Genomic DNA, 17,881 nt, shown 5'->3' with positions numbered 1-17,881 from the left:
CGCGATGCTGGTGAAGGTCACGCGTTGAGCTCACTGAAGACACACGACGTCCAAGGGATAGTGGAGAGTCTCTCCCAGTAGAAATCGTTACCAAAGTTGTGGTTAAGGATGGCGTTTAAATTGTTTTCCCTTATAGAATGCTAGACTCCACATAGTGACAGATGATTTGCTTCTAGTTCTCAGAATGGAATTGTGTGGCCTTTTATGTTTTTGTCCGAGTATAGAATACGTCCGAGAAATTATTTCAGAACACGTTACTGCCCTAATTATTAGACCAGGTGTGTACATTTTTTTCTTCTTTTCTTCATCCATCCACAGTCCCCCCTTCCCCACCCCACAGCGAGCCTTAACAGCCAGAAACAAAAGTCAGCAGCATGGGTTCGGTATCGTGCGTTACCACTGAACGCTTTCTTTAAGGGCAGTCATTTTGAATTTGTTAGGACGGATCTAATTTATTATAAAGACTTTTCCGGGGGACGGGGGGCGCCTGGGTGGCTCGGTCGGTTGAGGGTCGACTTCAGCTCAGGTCATGATCTCACAGTTCGTGAGTTTGAGCCCTACATTGGACTCTGTTGCTGACAGCTCAGAGCCTGGAGCCTGCTTTGGATTTTGTCTCCCTCTCTCTCTGCCCCTCCCCTGCTCACTCGCTGTCTCTCTCTCTCTCTCTCTCTCTCTCTCTCTCTCTCTCTCAAAAATAAATACACATTAAAAAAATAATAGGAAAGACTTTTTAGGGGAGTTGACATCCTGTATAAACGAACTTTTAGTTTTGTTTTTGTTTTACAGAGATAATTTCTGTGGGTAAACATAATGAATGGGCATGTTTAAAGATGAACTGAAAATATTTTGCTGTATGTTCTAGAATATTACTGTTTTACAGCACTTACATTAGCTTACCCAGATTAAATGATTTAATCTCCATTTGCTGGACTCATGATGCGGTCCCATAGGAACACTGGGACGGGGGGTCGGGAGCAGTTAGATGGAGCCCCCACTGAGCCTGGCTAGGGGAGGTACTCGGCTTGAGCAGGACTGGGGCGCTTAGTGTTGACCCCCAAGACCACGCCTGCCAGCACTCTCCATTTACTGCAAGCTTGTCTTTAAAATGTCACTCTAGCCACAGCAGTAAAAATTTGGTATCCGTTGTTTTTGTTGTCTCTGGGCTCAGAATGATGCCCAACACCCAAGTTAGAACATTAGGCTTTCTTAAACTATTTCAACTTACAATAGCAGAGTAACTTTGAATTTGAACACTGTCCGACTGGCCAGTAACATAGATGTCCTAGTCACAACACGCGTATGTTTTCCAGCCGCTTTGATACAAAGAGGAAAAGTCCATTTCAGGGCACCCGACTCAAAACTACAACAGAAATTACATTAGTATGTTTGGGCTCAAAATGAGGCCTGAGCGTTTGGACGTGGCCTTGAGGCCGACTTAGTTATTGTCTCCCGTGTGAGGAAAGAACAGATGGTGGCATTTTAAATTTAAAACTCTAATCGCATCCTTGAAAAGACTCCACTTCTGCTGTCTTGGGCTGAAATGAAGAGTAAGGACTGTTTGAGAGAAAAAGATGCTTGCTACGTCTGCATTTGCAAATATGACTGGGGGCGCCTGGGGGACTCAGTCAGTTGAGCGTCCAGCTCTTGATTTTGGCTCAGGTCATGATCTTACAGTTGTGAGATCGAGCCCTGGGTCGGGCTCCTCACTGTGAGTGTAGAGCCTGCTTGGGTTTCTCTCTCTCTCTCTCTCTCTCTCTCCTCTGCCCCTCTCCCCCGCTCGCTTGTGTGCACACTCTCTCAAAAAATAAAAATAAAAACATTACCGATACTTTTTTACATTCATTTATTTTCGAGAGACAGAGAAGCGGCTCCAGGCTCTGAGCTGTCAGTGCAGAGCCTGATGCAGGGCTCAAACCCATAAACCGTGAGATCATGACCTGAGCCGAAGTCGGACGCTTAACCGACTGAGCCACCCAGTCGCCCTGGTACTCCTTTTTTTTTAAGTAAGTTCCACACCCAACGTGGGGCTTGAACTCATGACTCTGAGATCAAGAGTCGCATGCTCTGACTGAGCCAGCCAGGTGCCCCTAAAAATGTTACTGATATTGCAATATTTCTGTTTTAAAAAACCACAGAGGAAGCAAGGAAAAACATTTTAGTAATCGTACCTGCTCAGCGTCTGCCATTTGTGATCTGTGTGTAGTTAACGAAGCGTTTTCCAAAAGCCGTTCTCATGTTCACGGGCTGCAAATGCTGGCGGTGTCCGTGCCCAGCCTGGATTTTCTCTTCCGTCCGTTGCTTCTCTTCCCGTGGCTCCCGCTTAAATCACATGAACAGAGTTGCTTGGCAGGTTTCGTTACCCTTTCGTCCCTGGAGGATTTTGTTCTTGTTGATTCTGACCGGTAGCTTGAAAAAGAGTCACGTTTGCTTCTCTGAGTGTGTCTTCAGGACTGGATCGCTGCCTCACAAAACAGGAGACCACGGCCATAAACACCTGGTCCGGATGAAGGGCCGCAGAGTGATGCTGGGGTTCTGAAAGCCGGGTGGAATCCTGGCAGTCGTGGGTCAGATTCCATAAATGCTTTTAAAACTAGGAGGCCAAGTTGGCTATCCGATCCTTTTTCATTAAAGGGATGAATGAAAGTCGCTTAAAAATCTTGGGTGCTTCCTGAATAGCGTTGGGAACAATCCAGGTGTTTCAGCCCCGCTCTCCAGAGGGCCTGAGTTCGGGGACGCAGGCGGGCCTGTGCCCCGTCCCTGTCCTCCGGCTCCTCCGGGGGGGCCGTACCACCGCTCCGCCGTCGGTGCCGCTTCCGTCCTCCGCTGCTGGATGCCGGTGCCCTTAAGCCCTTTCCCTTCTCTGGTTTCAGAGCTTCTCTCTTTCGCTGCTGTCCCTTCAGGCTCACCACAGACAGGCAGGTCTATCAAGAAGAGTGAAGCCAAGGCACCCGGGTGGCTCAGTTAAGCGTCTGGCTTCGACCCGGGTCATGGTCTCGAAGTTCGTGAGTTCGAGCCCCGCGTCCACGTCTCTGCTGGCAGCACAGAACCCGCTTCAGATCCTCTCCCCCCCGCCCCTGCCCCTCCCCAGCTTGCGCTCTCTGAAAAATCAACGTTAAAAAAAAACAGTGACGCCGAGATGGGAATTGTACACGGTAGCTACTTCTCCCCTGGCCCGTGTCCAGACACTTGAGCTCCATGTACTCGGTCAGACGTGACAGAGGGAAGCACTGTTTTAAAAGTCAGTACACACACACAGGCACATGTTCATTTATTACACTCCCCAGAGTACTGCTACGGGAAACAGGCTTCTGTGATGGAGACAAAGCGAGTCCCACAAGTGGGGTTTCTGGGCCAGAGACGCACGCCATCGGTCGCTCAGTGCAAATGCCGTTTGGAAGGACAGTGACTGAGGAATGGCTTCCGTTTGTTCGTCTTCTGAATACACAGATAGAGCAGCACATTACCCCTCATTCTACGTCTGTTCCGCGGCACTTTCCTACTGGCTTTTTTCCCCCAGTGCTTTAGAAAAAATGTAATATCCGGAGGTCATATGGTTACACAATTTGTAGTCTTTTTCTTGCAGCATAAACCACTTTCTGCGTTGTCAGAAACTCTAAAGTAATTGTCTGCTCCTCCTTTCTAAGAATGCATTATGATTTATCTATTTTCCCCATTTTTTGGACATCTAAGTTATAAGTGATAAAAGGAAGCAAATTTAAGATAAATACATGATTGGAGTGCCTGGGTGGCTCAGTCAGTTAAGCGTCTGACTCTTGATTTCAGCTCAGGTCATGATCCCACTGTTCATGAGTTCGAGCCCCACATTGGGCTCTGCACTGACAAGGTGGGGCCTACTTGAGATTTTCTCCCCCCCCCGCTACCCGGCCCTCCTCTGTGCATGCTCGCTCTCTCTCTCTCTCTCTCTCTCTCTTTTGAAATAAACTTAAAAAAAATAAAATGCATGATGTCAGCTGTGTAGTAACTGTACACATAGAAAAATGCATTTGCGGGGCGCCTGGGTGGCGCAGTCGGTTAAGCATCCGACTTCAGCCAGGTCACGATCTCGCGGTCCGTGAGTTCGAGCCCCGTGTCGGGCTCTGGGCTGATGGCTCAGAGCCTGGAGCCTGTCTCCGATTCTGTGTCTCCCTCTCTCTCTGCCCCTCCCCCGTTCATGCTCTGTCTCTCTCTGTCCCAAAAATAAATAAATGTTGAAAAAAATTAAAAAAAAAAAAAAAAAAAGAAAAAAGAAAAATGCATTTGCAGGAAAATATGGGTGTTTTTTTACTTACACTATGTGTTACTTTATAAGCAGAGAGGGTCAGTCCCTTTGAGCCACCTATGTCTCTGCAACTCCCCTCCCTTTCAAAAGTGACCCTCCCTCGACCCTTCAGTCCACAGAGAACAGCCACGGCCACAGCCACATCCACTGTGGATGGAAGTCTTCCTGCCCTGGTTTCACTTGTCCCCAAGGGGTAGACCACTCGCCCAAGTTTGTGGGGCCAGGCAGAAGCCTGCCAAGGTCAGGCATGCCCCAAGAGCAAGTGACAGGACCTGTAGCCAGTGGGAGGGTCCCGTGCCCAGGCTCTAGGGGACAGCCCTGCTCAGGTCCCAGCAGTTGAGGCCTTGAGAGCATGGGTTTGGTATTAATGGATCTTTTGAATTGGGGAGAGAAAGCAAGATTTTTAGTATGAAAGACTCCTGACTTTTTATTGTTAGTGGCTAATTCAACTTTAAAAATACAACTCGGGGCACAACCCACCACAACTGTATGTAGCACAGGGTCCACAGTCCTCTCTAGACAACCAACCAGTCACACGTAGAGGACAGAGACGGTTGACTGCCGACACGCCAGGAAGGGGGGTGCCGAGGAACGGTGGAAAGCAGGTGCACCAAGCCTGGAGCGGGGAAGGAGGAGGGGGAAGGCTAGCGGGACAGATGGGGACTCCTTTCGCCTCCTGTGTGCGCTCGGGAGGGTTCTTGACGCTGTGGCCCCAACACCGCTGGGCCCTATCCGCCGCCTGATTCTGGTCCTGAGGATCCCTTTTTATTTCCTACCCAAGAAGGGGACCCCCCCCAAGAGAATCCTCTCCCCAAATCCCCCACGGTGTTGGGGATTCCCGGGGGTCGTCCTGCAGAGCCTGGAGGCCTCCCTGCACTGACGGCGAAAAGCAAGCTCCTGTTCTTTGAGGCCGTCCCAGCCCGGTGCCCTGGCAGCACCCCCTTGTGTCATTCGTGTGGCTTCCCTGTGGCCTCGACGGCACGCCTTGTGGGCCAAAGGAGGGTCTCTTCAGTCGTGGCACCTCCCAGATGCCCCTAGGGAAGGAGCTGCTGTGGTCCTGTGTGGTTTTGGAGGCGAGCAGCACAGTAAAGACCGAGCTGGGGCAGCAGCTGAGGGCTCAGCACGGGCCGGCCGGCTCCCGTGTGTCGGGAGGAGCTGGGAAAGGCTCGGCAGCGTTCAGGGAGAGGGCTTCGTGTCTTGTCCCGTGCCGAGAATGTGTTCTGTAGGAGATTCTGGGTGCCGTGGGGCCGTCACGGTTCCCGTTCCGGGCAGGGTAGGCTTTCCAGGAGCCCCTGAGGTCTGCGCAGAGTCGTGCTCACGGCTCACGCGTACGGCGGTCCGGTAAGGCTGTGTCGCCAGGCGGTAAGGGACAGAGACTCAGGCAGAGTCGGGAGGGGCCCGTGCTCTCCCCTTCCCCAGCAAAGCAGATGCGGCCACACACGTGCGAGGTTTCTCCCGGGGAGGCTCGTTGGAGACACGGACATGTGTCCCGGGGAAGGGCCTGTGCTGGTGCGGGCAGCTTTCCCACGGGAAGACGCGCACTGGCCACGGCGGCCGACGCTGGTTGACCGGTGGGTGCCCAGCCCTGTGCTAAATCCCCTGCGTGGTCACCCTGAAGTCTCGCCCCAGCCCGGACCGCGCCGGGAGCTCGTTTCACTTCCCATTTAGCGGAGGAGGTAACCGAGGCCCAGAGAAGCCACCAGTGTGTCTCTGCCTGGGACCCACACGAAGAGGAAGACGCCACCAAACAGACGCTGGCCAGGATCCTTCCCTGAGCAGGGCGGGCTCCCCAGGCAGACCCCCTGTGGCAATAACAATGGGCAGCAGCCTGTGCCCCCAGATGGGTCTCCCCCTCCCCCCCCCCCCCCCCGCTTCCTGCTGGGACTGAGCCCACTCCCCTCACTGGCCCTGTTCCCGGACTCCAGAGCAGGCTGCCCAAAGCAGGGTTCCCCACAGGCAGCGTCCGCATCACCTGAGAAGACATGACAAATGCAGGTTCCTGGGCCCCACCCTAGACCCCGAGTCGGACACCGGCCCGGGGTCCCATGAGGCCTGGAGATTCTGACACAAGGTCGAGTTCACAGCCCTCGGCTCCGCCTGGAAGGGGAGCTCTGCGGGCCGCTTCCCGTCCAGGCCGGGCTCAGCGGCGAGCGGCACATCACAGGCTCTCGTGAAGTCAGTCGTCGTGAGACAAGCCAGCAGGTGCTGCATAAATGTGGCTGATGATTCCTTACACGGGCTTTTCCCGAACGCCCCCCACGTGCTAGGGGCTGTGTACGGGGCCCTCCTCCTGCACACCTGGAGGTCCGGTCCCTCTAGGACGTAGAGGTCTGGCGGGGAGACCTGTGTGGCAAGCGGCCTGACACAGAAAATGCTGGGAACCCTCCCGAAATCCAGATTTGCAGACGCCAGAGACTAGAGGGAGGCTGACCTGCAGGCAGGCCCTTTCAGAGCCGGCCCTCCCGGGCCTGCCACGCTAGCTCCACACGCAGAACTTGGCAAAGCAGAGCTTGACTCCAAAGCTGGCCAAGCTGAGATACAGGCAGAACACTCCAGGAATTTCCCGGGGGTTTGCAGAGCGGTGGTTGGGCAAGGGCGAGGGTCTCAGGGGTAGCTGCCCTCCGCGTGGTGACGGAATGTCCTGTTTCCTGCCCTCTGCAGTGCGGGGCTGCCTTCCAGGAAGACGACGTCATCGTGCTCAATGGCACCAAGGAGGATGTGGAGACGCTGAAGGGAAGGATGGAGGAGAGACGGCAGAAGGCGAAGCTGGGGAAGGTAATGCGGCCCTCGCGTCTGCCCCTTCCGGAGGCTTCGGCCGCCTCGGCTTCGGGGCCAGTTGCAAACCACCGAGCGGCCTTGCTGGCGGCTGCTGGTGGGTGTGCCGCGATCGAGGTGGCTTTCGCAACCTACGGGGGCCGGGGCTCTGGAGAGACTCCCGTCGGGGCTCGCGGTGCGGGCAGGGCGGTTCTGCTCTCCTGCACTCAGCTTCTTCATCGGTGACCTGGGGGTGGCGGTAGCTCCTGCATAGGACAGGTGTCGTCAGGAGGGGAGAGGGCCAACAAGGTGATGCCCGAGGGGGGGGCAGCCGCCAGGGTCGCTGCGCCGTCACTGATGGTAAGAGTCCGTGCTGGGTGTGCCAAGCTCGTAAAATAGAAACGGAAAGTTACCGTCACCCCAGTACCTCTGGAGAGTCCGTGCTGCTCAGGTTTGCAGGTCCCGGGAGTCCCCCAGATGTGTGGGTGGGGGGCCCGACCCCGGAAGCCTGCGATCCCCACCCTCCGCCGAGGCAGTTCCGGGTGGCAGGGAACTAAGCAGCCTGCCCACAACTAGAGCCCCCCTGGCCTCCCTGCGCCCTGTGCCGGGGGACTGGCTGGGAGTGTGGTACCACCGCTCGCGGGGACGGAGGCCGGTCGTGTGCCCAACCGCGGCGACCGAAGCTCTGGGTGGATGTGCCACGTGAAGGCTCTGTTTTGTGACCCTGGGCTTAAAATCACATTCCACAAGCAGTGGATTCATTGCTTAATGAGCTGCGTAACGACCGGGCTGAAAACAGTTCATAGGCTAAGAAGTCTTTCGATGTGCCATCCATTCTGCCTCCAGCAGTAAATCTTGTTATTTCTTAAAGTGTTTGCGGATGATCCCTGTGGCTTTTCACAAATAGCAAATTTTTCATTCTTTAAAAAAAATGTTGGGGACACTTGGCTGGCCCAGTTGGTCGTGCGTGCGACTCTTGATCTTGGGGTCATGAGTTCAAGCCCCACGCTGGGTGGAGAGATTACAGAAAAAAAAAGAAACAAAAAAAATTTGTATTTAAAAAGTTAAAAATAATAAAAAACTAAGTGAGGTTCAGGGTAAATGTGGGAGAAATTTTGTGATGAGAACTAAGTCAAAGGAATGCTTGAAGTATTAGAGAATTTGTTGCAGTAGCCTGAGTGCATAAAATCACGGGGGAAACCCTCTGTGTGGCGTGCATTTACCAGTGATGTAATAGAGATTTTTCGGAGTTGTCGTTGTTTTAATCATAAAAGGGAAAGGAACTCTGGCATGTAAGTGCACGCATTCTGCACTGGTTTTCTGAATTAACTAGGATTTCGTCATCACGAGAACAAAAAGAGAACACAGGAGGCTCGAGATATTTTAGACGATTTCCAGAGAGGAGCTGCCCGTTTTCTTCGTTGCCATCATTGACCCAGCTCGGTTTTTAAAAAGCACAAAAGGGAAGAACGTGTGTTTCAGAGGCAGCTCCGCTGTTTGTATGGTCGTTAACCGTGTCACTTCAGCGAGTCGTCTCCTGTCCCAGGCTTCCTGCCAAGGTGTTCAAAGCCCAGTGGAGCCGGCACACCCCTCTCTGCAAAATACTCACCGCAGCTTCTGGGAATGCCTCTGAGACACTGCTGCCAGGATACCAGAATGTTTCCCAAATATGCTCACAGCTGAAAACAAGATAGAGCACGTCCTAACTTCTCTTGCTTTTTATATAAAACCTCAGCTGTGAACGAAAGGCTTCAAAATCAGCAGTTGTCAGTCTTTTTCTAAAGACTAGGTGTTACCTTCACGGATTTGAATGCATGCTTTGAGCGTGTGAAACGAACAGGAAGTTTTTACATTTTGTACAGCATTACGAGCCCCTCTGCACGTATATATTACAAGTTCAAGGCCAGTGCCCGAGGAAGGTCCTTTTTCCACGTTTTCTACTGAGGGGAGCCTTCTGAAGTAATTGGGTTGTGTGTCTTCAGTGCCACCTTTAGGATACTCTGGAAAATGGCGTGTTAAGTTAATTCTCTGTGAATAAACACAGTTCTGTTTGTGCTTCCTGTGACTCAGTTCTAACACGGCTGTGTGATTTTAGAATGGTGAGTTTCATTTTGAAAATTTTTGCTGACCAGTATAATTATTATGAGTGATGGGATTTTGGTGCCTAAAAATCTAACGGGTAATCCAGAGTTGAGATTTGGCTAACATGCCTTTTAGTATAGCCTCAAGCCGTTTTTTGTTTTTTTTTTAAGTTTATTTACTTTAGTAATCTCTACACCCAACATGGGCTCCAACCCATGACCCCAAGACCCCAAGACCGAGAGTCTCAGTCTTCATCTGAGCCGGCCAGGTGCCCCAGCCTCAAGTCTTTATAGTTAAATAAACAAATATGAAAGCGGTTTGACACCTTTGAAGAAGTTACTGGAATGGGTTCGATTCAGTCCATGTTTCTGCTGGTGGGACTTGATGTTCCCATCTGTACTTTGGTATTATTTGTAGTCACCCTTAAACGGTGTTAGCCCTGAAATCTGGCATCTGAGACTTTTGAGAATGTGGTTTCTGGAATATAAATGCAGAGCTAGGCAGGCGTCTCCAGGTGTATTCCCGAGTGACGCAGAAGTGCCTGGCTGGAAACACACACAGTTACCGTGGTCTCCAGTCTCCTTCAGAACGTGCACCCGCCCTCCACACGCGGCAGCGGCCTGTCCCGGGGCACAGCCACACTAGCGCCGCAGTAGAGTGATCCAAGCACAGCTCCAGTCTGCTCTTTCTTTTTACAGAAAGCAAAGAAACCCAAGGCGGTAGAGTCTGTCTCAAAACCAGATGTCAGTGAAGGTAAGACGCTTAAAAAGGCCCTTATTCGAGCAAAAATAAGGCTGTGGCGCTGTTCCTTTAAAAAGTATATGCTTTTGTTTTTGTTTGCCTGACTGTTCTTTTTTAACAGAATCCCCAGGGCCATCAAAAATTAAGACAGGGAAGCCCGAAGAAACCAGCCTCGATTCTAGAGAGAAGAAAGCCAGCTCAGCTCCCAAAAGTGCAGGTGGGTCCTGTGGAGACAACAGGTTGCTGTTCAGAAAGCTGGTAAGCCAGCTGGCTATGTCACGGTCTTTATTGGAGTGAGTTGGAAAGCTCAGGGTCGTCCGAAGTCACGTTTCTGAGTAGTTCGTTGAGCCCTCTTAGAGGCGAAGACACAGCCCCTCTACCCCAGGGTCGGCCCGAGGGAGGCTGGGCACGCGAGCCAGTTGTCTTCTTGCCGGCGTGCCTTTGGAATCAAGCTACCGAGGCCGCACAGAGAGCAGGACCCTGCTGCGGACACTGGGTCGGGTCGTGGCCCGGCACTCAGGGTGTTGGCCAGGAATGTTCCTGATCCCTTTAAGGCTCAGGTTTTGTGTGCATCCCACGTGGCATTCAGAGCCAGCCCTTCTCCTGCCTCTTGGCCGAGTGTCAAAGGGCTATTTAGCACACAGTCCGGAATTCAGTGCATTTCTCCTCGTTGCCTTTAAGAGAAGATATGTATTTCACAAAAAAAGAAACACAGATTGGGGTGCCTGGCTGGCTCAGTCAGTTGAGCATCCGACTTTGGCTCAGGTCACGATCTCACGGTGGGTTTGAGCGCCGTGTTGGGCTCTGTGCTGACAGCTCAGAGCCTGGAGCCTGCTGCGGATTCTGTGTTTCCCTCTCTCTCTCTCTGCCCCTCCCCTGCTCGTGCTCTTTCTCTCAAAAATAAATAAACATTAAAAAAAATGTTTAAATAAAAAAAAGAATTCTGGGGCGCCTGGGTGGCTCAGTCAGTTGAGCATCTGACTTCGGCTCAGGTCATGATCTCACGGTCTGTGGGTTCGAGCCCCGCGTCAGGCTCTGGGCTGATGGCTCGGAGCCTGGAGCCTGCTTCCGATCCTGTGTCTCCCTCTCTCTCTGCCCCTCCCCCACTCTCGCTTTGTCTCACTCTGTCTCTCAAAAATAAATACAAAATGTAAAAAAAAAAAACACAGATTGATTATCAGGTGAAAGAATGTGTAGTCTTGTGCTGTAAGTAGCGTCCACAGTGGTTAACGGATCCAGTCCCCGCCTTAGACGTAGCGGCCACCTGGCCTGCCATAGGTGACCCAGCCTCTTGGGACTTCCGTTCCTGCCCCCCGTTGGAGGAGGCGGAGAGCACCCCCTTGGGAGGACGATCTGGTTTACATCGTTCACGGGGCGGGGGCCAGAGCTGAGAAGGCAGCAGACGGTTACTGGTGTGGTTTCACGGGATCGATGTGAATCCAGCAGCTTTAAGGAGTGGGCATTGGGACGCCAGCTTCCACTTATCCAGGGGAGGTGGCGGCAGATTCCCGACACGGACCGACGTGTTTCCTGTAAGAGTGTGGTGCTGGGGGTGACCCGTGGTCCCGACCCTAACGAATCTGGCTTCTCGTTCTTCCAGCAGCAAACGGGAGCTCTTCCGGAAAAGTCGGGAAGCCTCTGTGCGGAGCCACAAAGAGGTCCATCGCCAACAGTGAAGAATCCGAAGCTTACAAGTCCCTCTTCACTTCCCACAGCTCCGCCAAGCGCTCCAAGGAGGAGTCGGCCCACTGGGTCACCCACACGTCCTACTGCTTCTGAAGCCCGTACCGCACCAGGCGCCCCGCAGGCCCTGCCGGGTCTCCGCGGGGGCGGCGCTGTCCCCTGTGCTCTGCCGGCCCTCGGCGCGTGCGCGGTGGGGAAGTCGCCCTCCCAGACCTCGGAGCCGGCGTGGTCGCCCTTGCTAGCGAGGGGCGCGGGTTCCCCGGGTGGCCGTGCCGGCACCTGCCCGCCTCCTCCCGCAGGCCCCGCGCCTGCTTCCCCCTGTAGATGCACCTGTCCCCCCAGCACCCAGAAAGACGCATGGGCTGCACTTTCTATGCTGAAAACCATTAAAGACTCCCGATTCCTCATGGGTGTGTGCGTGGCTCATTTTGACCAAAATTCTCATGCTTTTGCTGCCAACAGTTAAACAGGCCAAGAGAAACTGACCTTTACAAAGAAAGAGCGAGTTTTAAACGCACTGCGCCGCAGGTGTGGTTGAGGGAACTGGTCCGTGCCGGCAGAGGGGAGCGGGGCCTTGGCCCTCGAGGTTCAGGGCAGCTTCCTTTATCGGTTTCAAGACAGAAGAGAGGACACTTGATGTTTTGCCACAGAATGAAACACATCTGCCTTTCCTCCATCTGTCTGTTTTCTGTCTTCTGTCTTCCATAATGTTCTGGTAAGGGAATTGCAGCCTTTCCACTGATGGTGATCAGAGCAATCCCATGTCCTACGAATTCCTTTTTCTCCCAGAAGATGAAGGGAATTCTACATAAAATCGGTGTGTTTTACCTTTACCTGTGCTCTGTGTTGACATCAGTCATTGAAACGTCCCGTGAGACAGCAGGTGAGGAGCCCTGAGTATCCAGGTCTCAACACGGCCTTCGGGCCTTCTGGCCCCGGTTGTAGCATGGACGCGATTGGCTGGTTGGTTAGCAGCTGGTCCAGGGCCTGGCTTCCATTAAAAGGAAGGAAACCGAGCTGGGGGAGGCCCCGGGAGGGAGGGTCCTGTCCCCAAGTTCTCTGCCTCTACGTGGTGGGAAGTTTAGCCCCCGAGGAGGCATCCATACTGTGAATAGAGAAGGATTTTCATCAGAATTCCATCAACATCGGGTTTTGTTATGGACTTCTCCAGAACAAACCTGCATTACCCGTCTTCTACCCGCTGCCCCTGTTCCACAGAGCCCAGTTGATCCATTTCTTAGTTATTGCCTGTCTCCTTTTTCCTTTTGTTGTTGTTAACAATCAGCACCTTTCTTACTTGGTTAAGATTTCTTTTATCACAAGGAGTTTTCTCATCTCACAAAGAAAACCTGATTCATTGGTCTTTTCATAGTCAGGTGTCACTAATTACAGCTTCAGTCATCACGAGCCATTTTATGTGAACAGCCGTTTTTTCTGCCAACTTCGATTCCCCTGATTTTAGCCCTAATTTTATTTTGCAGCGATTACTTTGTCCGGTTTTTCCCGGTGACCCGGTCACGGTGTCCCCAGCATCAGAACTTGAGCGTCTCAGCCCGCCCTGCTTCCCCTCGATCAAGGTCCCATCCCAGCTCTGCAGGTCACTCCCTCCCGCCCCCCTCCCCGGGGTGCCCCAGCCTCCCCCCACCTGCCTCTGGCCTCTGCTATACTCTGCAGTCTCGGTCCCCTGGGGCTGCCCCGCCGAGAGAGCCCCGCAGCCCCCAGAGAAGAGCTTGCTTTGGAGATTCCTTGAGTGTCTAGCAAGGCATCGAGTCCTCAGAGGCCCGGGGAGCCGCACCTGCCCCTGGTTAAGGCGGGGACAGTGTAGCCGTGTCCCCCTGGGCGGGACGCCTGATCTACTGGAGAAAGAGAGCAGGCTCCCGGCTGGCTCGGGGCTACCGTGGTCCTTAGCGCTCACCCGAAGGGCTGAGCACCTGACGGTCTTTATCTTCGGGGCTCAGTGACCCGAGAGAGGAGCCGGTGACCAGCATGCCTTCCCGCAGCACCGCACGGGTGGGCACAGCTCATCTGTCAGGTCCTTTGTCTCCCGCCAGTACTTGCCAGGCACTTAAGTCAGCTCAGAGGGGTCAAGTCAGTGGGAGCTGAGCAAGGGTTCCCGCCCCCGGCCCCCCCCCCCACTTTTGTAGCCAGGAGGGCCATGGGAGGGGAAGTCTCCAGGCTGCTTAGCTCTTTTATTGCCAAGAACTAAAGTTAGGGCCTCCCCAGAATGAGCTGAGACAACGACCACTTAACAACATGAACCTATTCTTGCCCTTTGACCCAAAGAGCGTTTTGGCTCAAAGATCTTCTGGGGGCGCCTGGGGGGCTCAGTCGGTTGAGCGTCCGACTTCGGCTCCGGTCACGATCTCGCAGTTCATGGGTTCGAGCCCCGCGTCGGGCTCTGTGCTGACGGCTCGGGGCCTGGAGCCCGCTTCGGATTCCGTGTCTCTCTCTCTCTGACCCTCGCCTGCTCACACTTGGTCTCTCAAAATAAGTAAACATTTAAAACAAAAGATGCCTATACCTTGCCTGCTTTTCTACTTGTCTTTTACTGAAAAGTGCTTTAGATTCTGACCAGGATACAAACCCCAACAGTGTGATTCCTGTCATCAAATGTCCATAAACGTTTTCAAATCAGAAACCGCCTGGGACAAAACTTGCTGAGCACTCCCGTTGTTCGGTGGCGTCTGTAAATCAAGTCTCTCTGCCCCTCACTACATCACGCCGTAAGATTTTTTTGGGGGGTGACATAGAACACGGGGTGCACGCAGACACGGGGCCACCCCAAACACTCGGCCGCCGTAACTGAGCAACGGGGGTGGCTCTCCCACGAGAGCCACATGAGGCTGCTCAGGAGAGAACAGGACGGAGCGTCTGTTCCCAGGATGAGCCCCCAAGGGCCACGGGGCACACCCTGTAGCACATGGCCAGACACTGGCCAGCCGCTCCCCGAAGGAGCCCCTCGTGAGGAGCAGATTCCCTTCACTGCCCGCCTTCTAATCAGCCCTTTGGATTTGCACCTCTGCCCGCCCAGCGCCGACCACCTCCTGCAGGATGGCCCCCGCCTCTCCAGCGGGCTATGCGCAGGTAGGCGCCGTCTTCCCCTCGTGGTTCCCCCGACAAAACCTCTCGGTCACTGCCCAGAGCTCAACCCGGCTTGAGGCACCGGGAGAGTTCCCAGGGGATCCCTTGATGACATTCAGAACATTTCATTCCCAGGCGATGAGTCCGTGAGTCCGACGACGTGGGGGGAACAGGTGCCAGCCTCGTGTTATGTGGCACGAGATTTTGGGGGTTCGTGTCATTTTAAAACCTGATGGCTTCCATTGTCACACGGGCTGGGTCCTTGTCACCTCAGCGTCCTCAGTCCCCTCTCCCATTTACCCGGCCACCCCCTCCTTTTTCGGGAGAGCCTTCCCGCATAACCTAACCCAGCACCCGCCCCTTGTTCTGTTCTCGGGAAGTACTCTGTTCTCATCACCTGTGGAATGAAGTACTGTATATTCTTGGTTAACCCAAGCGGTGCACACTCAGCAGCGATCCACGACTGGAGGCGGGTGGCAGAGACAAGGGGTGTGGGGACTGAGTGTGGCCACCATCTGGCTCCAGCCTCAAGCGGCCCCGTGTTCCCAGATCATCCCTGTTTTCAAAGGGAGCCAGAAATCTAAGCTCTAAAAGCGGAGCCCCTCCCAACATTTAAATAGTGGCAAATACTTACTGCTAGAAACGCCGCGGAGGCCAAACGAAACACATCAGCGGCCCCCAGTTCGTGGCCTCTGGTTCAATACCTTCCCCGGTCGCCTCTCGGTGCCACAGGGGCACGTGCTGGGTCTGCCCTGCTCACCACCGCGTCTGGATCCGAGAGGCAAGAGACAGAAACAGGTGAGGGCCTCTCCCGGTGGAGCCCCGGGCTCAGAAGGAATGTTCTGGCAGGGAGCTGGCGTCCCCCGGCTGCCCGTCTTCTGGCTCTTGACCGCCCCTCGGAAAGTTCTCCGCCTCCTTCAGGCCTCACTCCCGGGCAACCGCTGCGAGCCTCCTCATCGCCTAGCCTGGAGCCGTCACAATGGCCAGAGCGGCCCCCGCCTCTGTGACATCACCAACGGCCCAGCCCTGGGCACCCAGTCTCCAGGTGCGGGCACACAGACCCACCATGAGCTATTCCCTCCCCCGCCTCTGCTCACCATGCGGACGCTGACATGGGTCTTGTTCTTGCCTCTGTGCCTCTCCTGCGGCTGTGCCTTCATGTTCACGTCTCTGAGAGAGAAAGCCAAGGAACCCCAGGGCAAGGTGCCTTGCGGAGGGCACTTCCGGATCAGGCAGAATCTCCCAGAGCACGCCCAAGGCTGGCTTGGGAGAAAATGGCTCTGGCTTTTTTTTGTCGTCGTGCTGTATGTGATACTAAAGTTTCGAGGGGATCGCGAGAAGACTAAGGTAAAAGGGTGGGAAGGGTTTCCATCGCACCCATGCCGTCTCAGACGCGTCCGCCCCGGAGAGGCGCGCGTTCCAGTAGGTTCCGCTCCGGGTCGTGAGGCGGAACCGAGCAGGAGGCGGGGCGCCCACCTCACGGTCCTGGGAGACGTGGGCACATCCATGTCCTGACGTGTCCTTAGGGAGGATGGCAGTCCCCAGACCCCCGGGGGGATGGGCTACCGATTGAGGACGGCCTCCTGCTCATGGGGCGAATGAAAGCTTGGCCTGATACTCATCCTGTCAAGTGAGTCTTTTCAAAGTAAGGATAGAGTCGGGAACTTGGCGTGTTTCGGGTCAAAGTTAGTCTCAGAGACACCTTCACCGCCGGGTTCGTTCCCTGGTTCTTGATTTCCCTAGCGTCTGACTTCTTACAAGTTGCTGAACTGGGGGCAGGTGGCGTCATTGTCCCCAGTAAAGGACAAGGCCGGTCGTGAAGGGGTAAAGGTGTGAAGAAGTAACAGCTCCTTCCTACAGTGGCTGAACAGCTAGCTCTCGGTCGGGGAAGAGGAGAGAAACACGGCACGTTCTCTGCTAGACAGCCCCAACACTTCGTGGCACTGCGTCCAGACCGATAGAGCAGCGGTTGGCAACCCTTTTCTGGAAAGGGCCAGCTGGTCGATGTTTTCAGCTCCGGAGTCTGTACGGTCCCCGTCGTAACTCCTCAACTCTGCCGCGTTGGCCTGAAAGCAGCCTTGTGTAATGTGTCACTAAATTGGCAAGGCTGTGTCCCAATAAAGTTTTATTTACAAAAACAACGGGAGGAAAAAAAAGAGAGAGAGGTTAGAGTGGGAGAGAGAGCCAAAGCATAAGAGACTCTTAAAAACTGAGAACAAACTGAGGGTTGATGGGGGGTGGGAGGGAGGGGAGGGGGGGTGATGGGTAGTGAGGAGGGCACCTGTTGGGATGAGCGCTGGGTGTTGTATGGAAACCAGTTTGACAATAAATTTCATATATTTAAAAACAAAAACAAAAACAACGGGAGGTACAGATCGGGCCACGGTTCGCCAATCCCTGGCCTCGCGTGCAATGCTGGAACCACCCTTACTTAGGCCAGCCCGACTCTCTTGGAACCGTGTGGAAGCCAGCAAAGTCAACAGTATCATTCACCCTGCCTATCTTTCTTGACAGGAGCAGAATCCTTCTGGGCTTCGAGGATGCTCATTTCGCTCTCCGCTGAAGAAGACTCAAAATACTTCCCCCAGCAAAGACTATGCGTTCAATACCTTAACCCAGCTCGAGGTGGACCTTGTGAAATTTGTGTCCAAGGTGCGCAACCTGAAAGTCGCCATGGCAGCTGGAGGTAACTCCAAGCTTCAGAACCTGGAGGTGCCTGCGGACCCTCACAATAACATCACCATCTATGAGATATGGGGGGAGGAAGACTCTGAATGAATGGATTTATGTGTCAGAGGAGGAGAGAAAAAGCTGAGTGTTGACAGACCCTGTGTAAACTAATAAAACTATTCTGAAGAAAAAGGATATTCTCCAATGTGACACCTTCCCCCCTCCTTTCTTTTTTTTAAAAAAAAATTTTTTTTTTCAACGTTTATTTATTTTTGAGACAGAGAGAGACAGAGCATGAACGGGGGAGGGGCAGAGAGAGAGGGAGACACAGAATCGGAAACAGGCTCCAGGCTCCGAGCCATCAGCCCAGAGCCTGACGCGGGGCTCGAACTCACGGACCGCGAGATCGTGACCTGGCTGAAGTTGGACGCTCAACTGACTGAGCCCCCCAGGCGCCCCCCTCCTTTCTTTTTTTAAAAAAAAAATTTTTTTTTAACGTTTATTTATTTTTGAGACAGAGAGAGACAGAGCATGAACGGGGGAGGGGCAGAGAGGGAGGGAGACACAGAATCGGAAGCAGGCTCCAGGCTC

The 17,881-nt window shown here is 53.8% G+C and overlaps 3 protein-coding genes across 20 annotated transcripts in view; 2 read left to right on the top strand and 1 right to left on the bottom strand.

Moving 5' to 3' along the window:
• RTF2 (replication termination factor 2) overlaps positions 1 to 11,946 on the top strand; it is a 41,421-nt gene extending 29,475 nt beyond the window's left edge. For 2 of the 3 annotated variants that reach the window (XM_003983353.6, XM_045053468.1), the window contains 4 exons: positions 6,941 to 7,054; positions 9,814 to 9,868; positions 9,978 to 10,073; positions 11,457 to 11,946. In XM_003983353.6, the coding sequence (XP_003983402.1) occupies positions 6,941 to 7,054; positions 9,814 to 9,868; positions 9,978 to 10,073; positions 11,457 to 11,635 (444 nt within the window). In that variant the 3' untranslated portion in view covers positions 11,636 to 11,946. The remainder of the gene's footprint in view (positions 1 to 6,940; positions 7,055 to 9,813; positions 9,869 to 9,977; positions 10,074 to 11,456) is intronic. The other variant, XM_045053469.1, reaches the window with a different exon arrangement.
• The window catches only part of GCNT7 (glucosaminyl (N-acetyl) transferase family member 7), a 34,158-nt gene extending 18,612 nt beyond the window's left edge, over positions 1 to 15,546 (bottom strand). For 14 of the 16 annotated variants that reach the window (XM_045053464.1, XM_045053465.1, XM_023251077.2 and 11 more), the window contains exon 1: positions 1,226 to 1,724. The gene's annotated coding sequence lies outside the window, so the exon portion shown is untranslated. Of the gene's footprint in view, positions 1 to 1,225; positions 1,725 to 2,168; positions 3,054 to 15,254 lie in introns of those variants that run through there. The other 2 variants (XM_045053462.1, XM_045053463.1) reach the window with 2 other exon arrangements.
• An 87-nt stretch (positions 15,547 to 15,633) lies between these two features.
• On the top strand, positions 15,634 to 17,482 carry LOC101094662 (protein FAM209A). The gene is made up of 2 exons (XM_003983370.5): positions 15,634 to 15,967; positions 17,135 to 17,482. The coding sequence occupies exons 1-2, from the start codon at positions 15,719 to 15,721 to the stop codon at positions 17,396 to 17,398; spliced, it is 513 nt and encodes a 170-aa protein (XP_003983419.1). The 5' UTR covers positions 15,634 to 15,718; the 3' UTR covers positions 17,399 to 17,482.
• The last annotated feature ends 399 nt before the right edge of the window (positions 17,483 to 17,881 follow it).

This window comes from Felis catus, chromosome A3 (assembly GCF_018350175.1).
Source record: "Felis catus isolate Fca126 chromosome A3, F.catus_Fca126_mat1.0, whole genome shotgun sequence".
Classification (NCBI taxonomy): domain Eukaryota; kingdom Metazoa; phylum Chordata; class Mammalia; order Carnivora; family Felidae; genus Felis; species Felis catus.
The sequence above is the reverse complement of the archived record's forward strand: the minus strand, read 5'-3'. Positions and strand labels throughout refer to the sequence as shown.

Coding starts and splice junctions, on each gene's coding strand:
- LOC101094662 (XM_003983370.5), top strand. CDS start 15,719: ATGCGGACGCTGACATGGGTCTTGTTCTTGCCTCTGTGCCTCTCCTGC. Junction 15,968..17,134: donor GGGATCGCGAGAAGACTAAG/GTAAAAGGGTGG, acceptor CTTTCTTGACAG/GAGCAGAATCCTTCTGGGCT.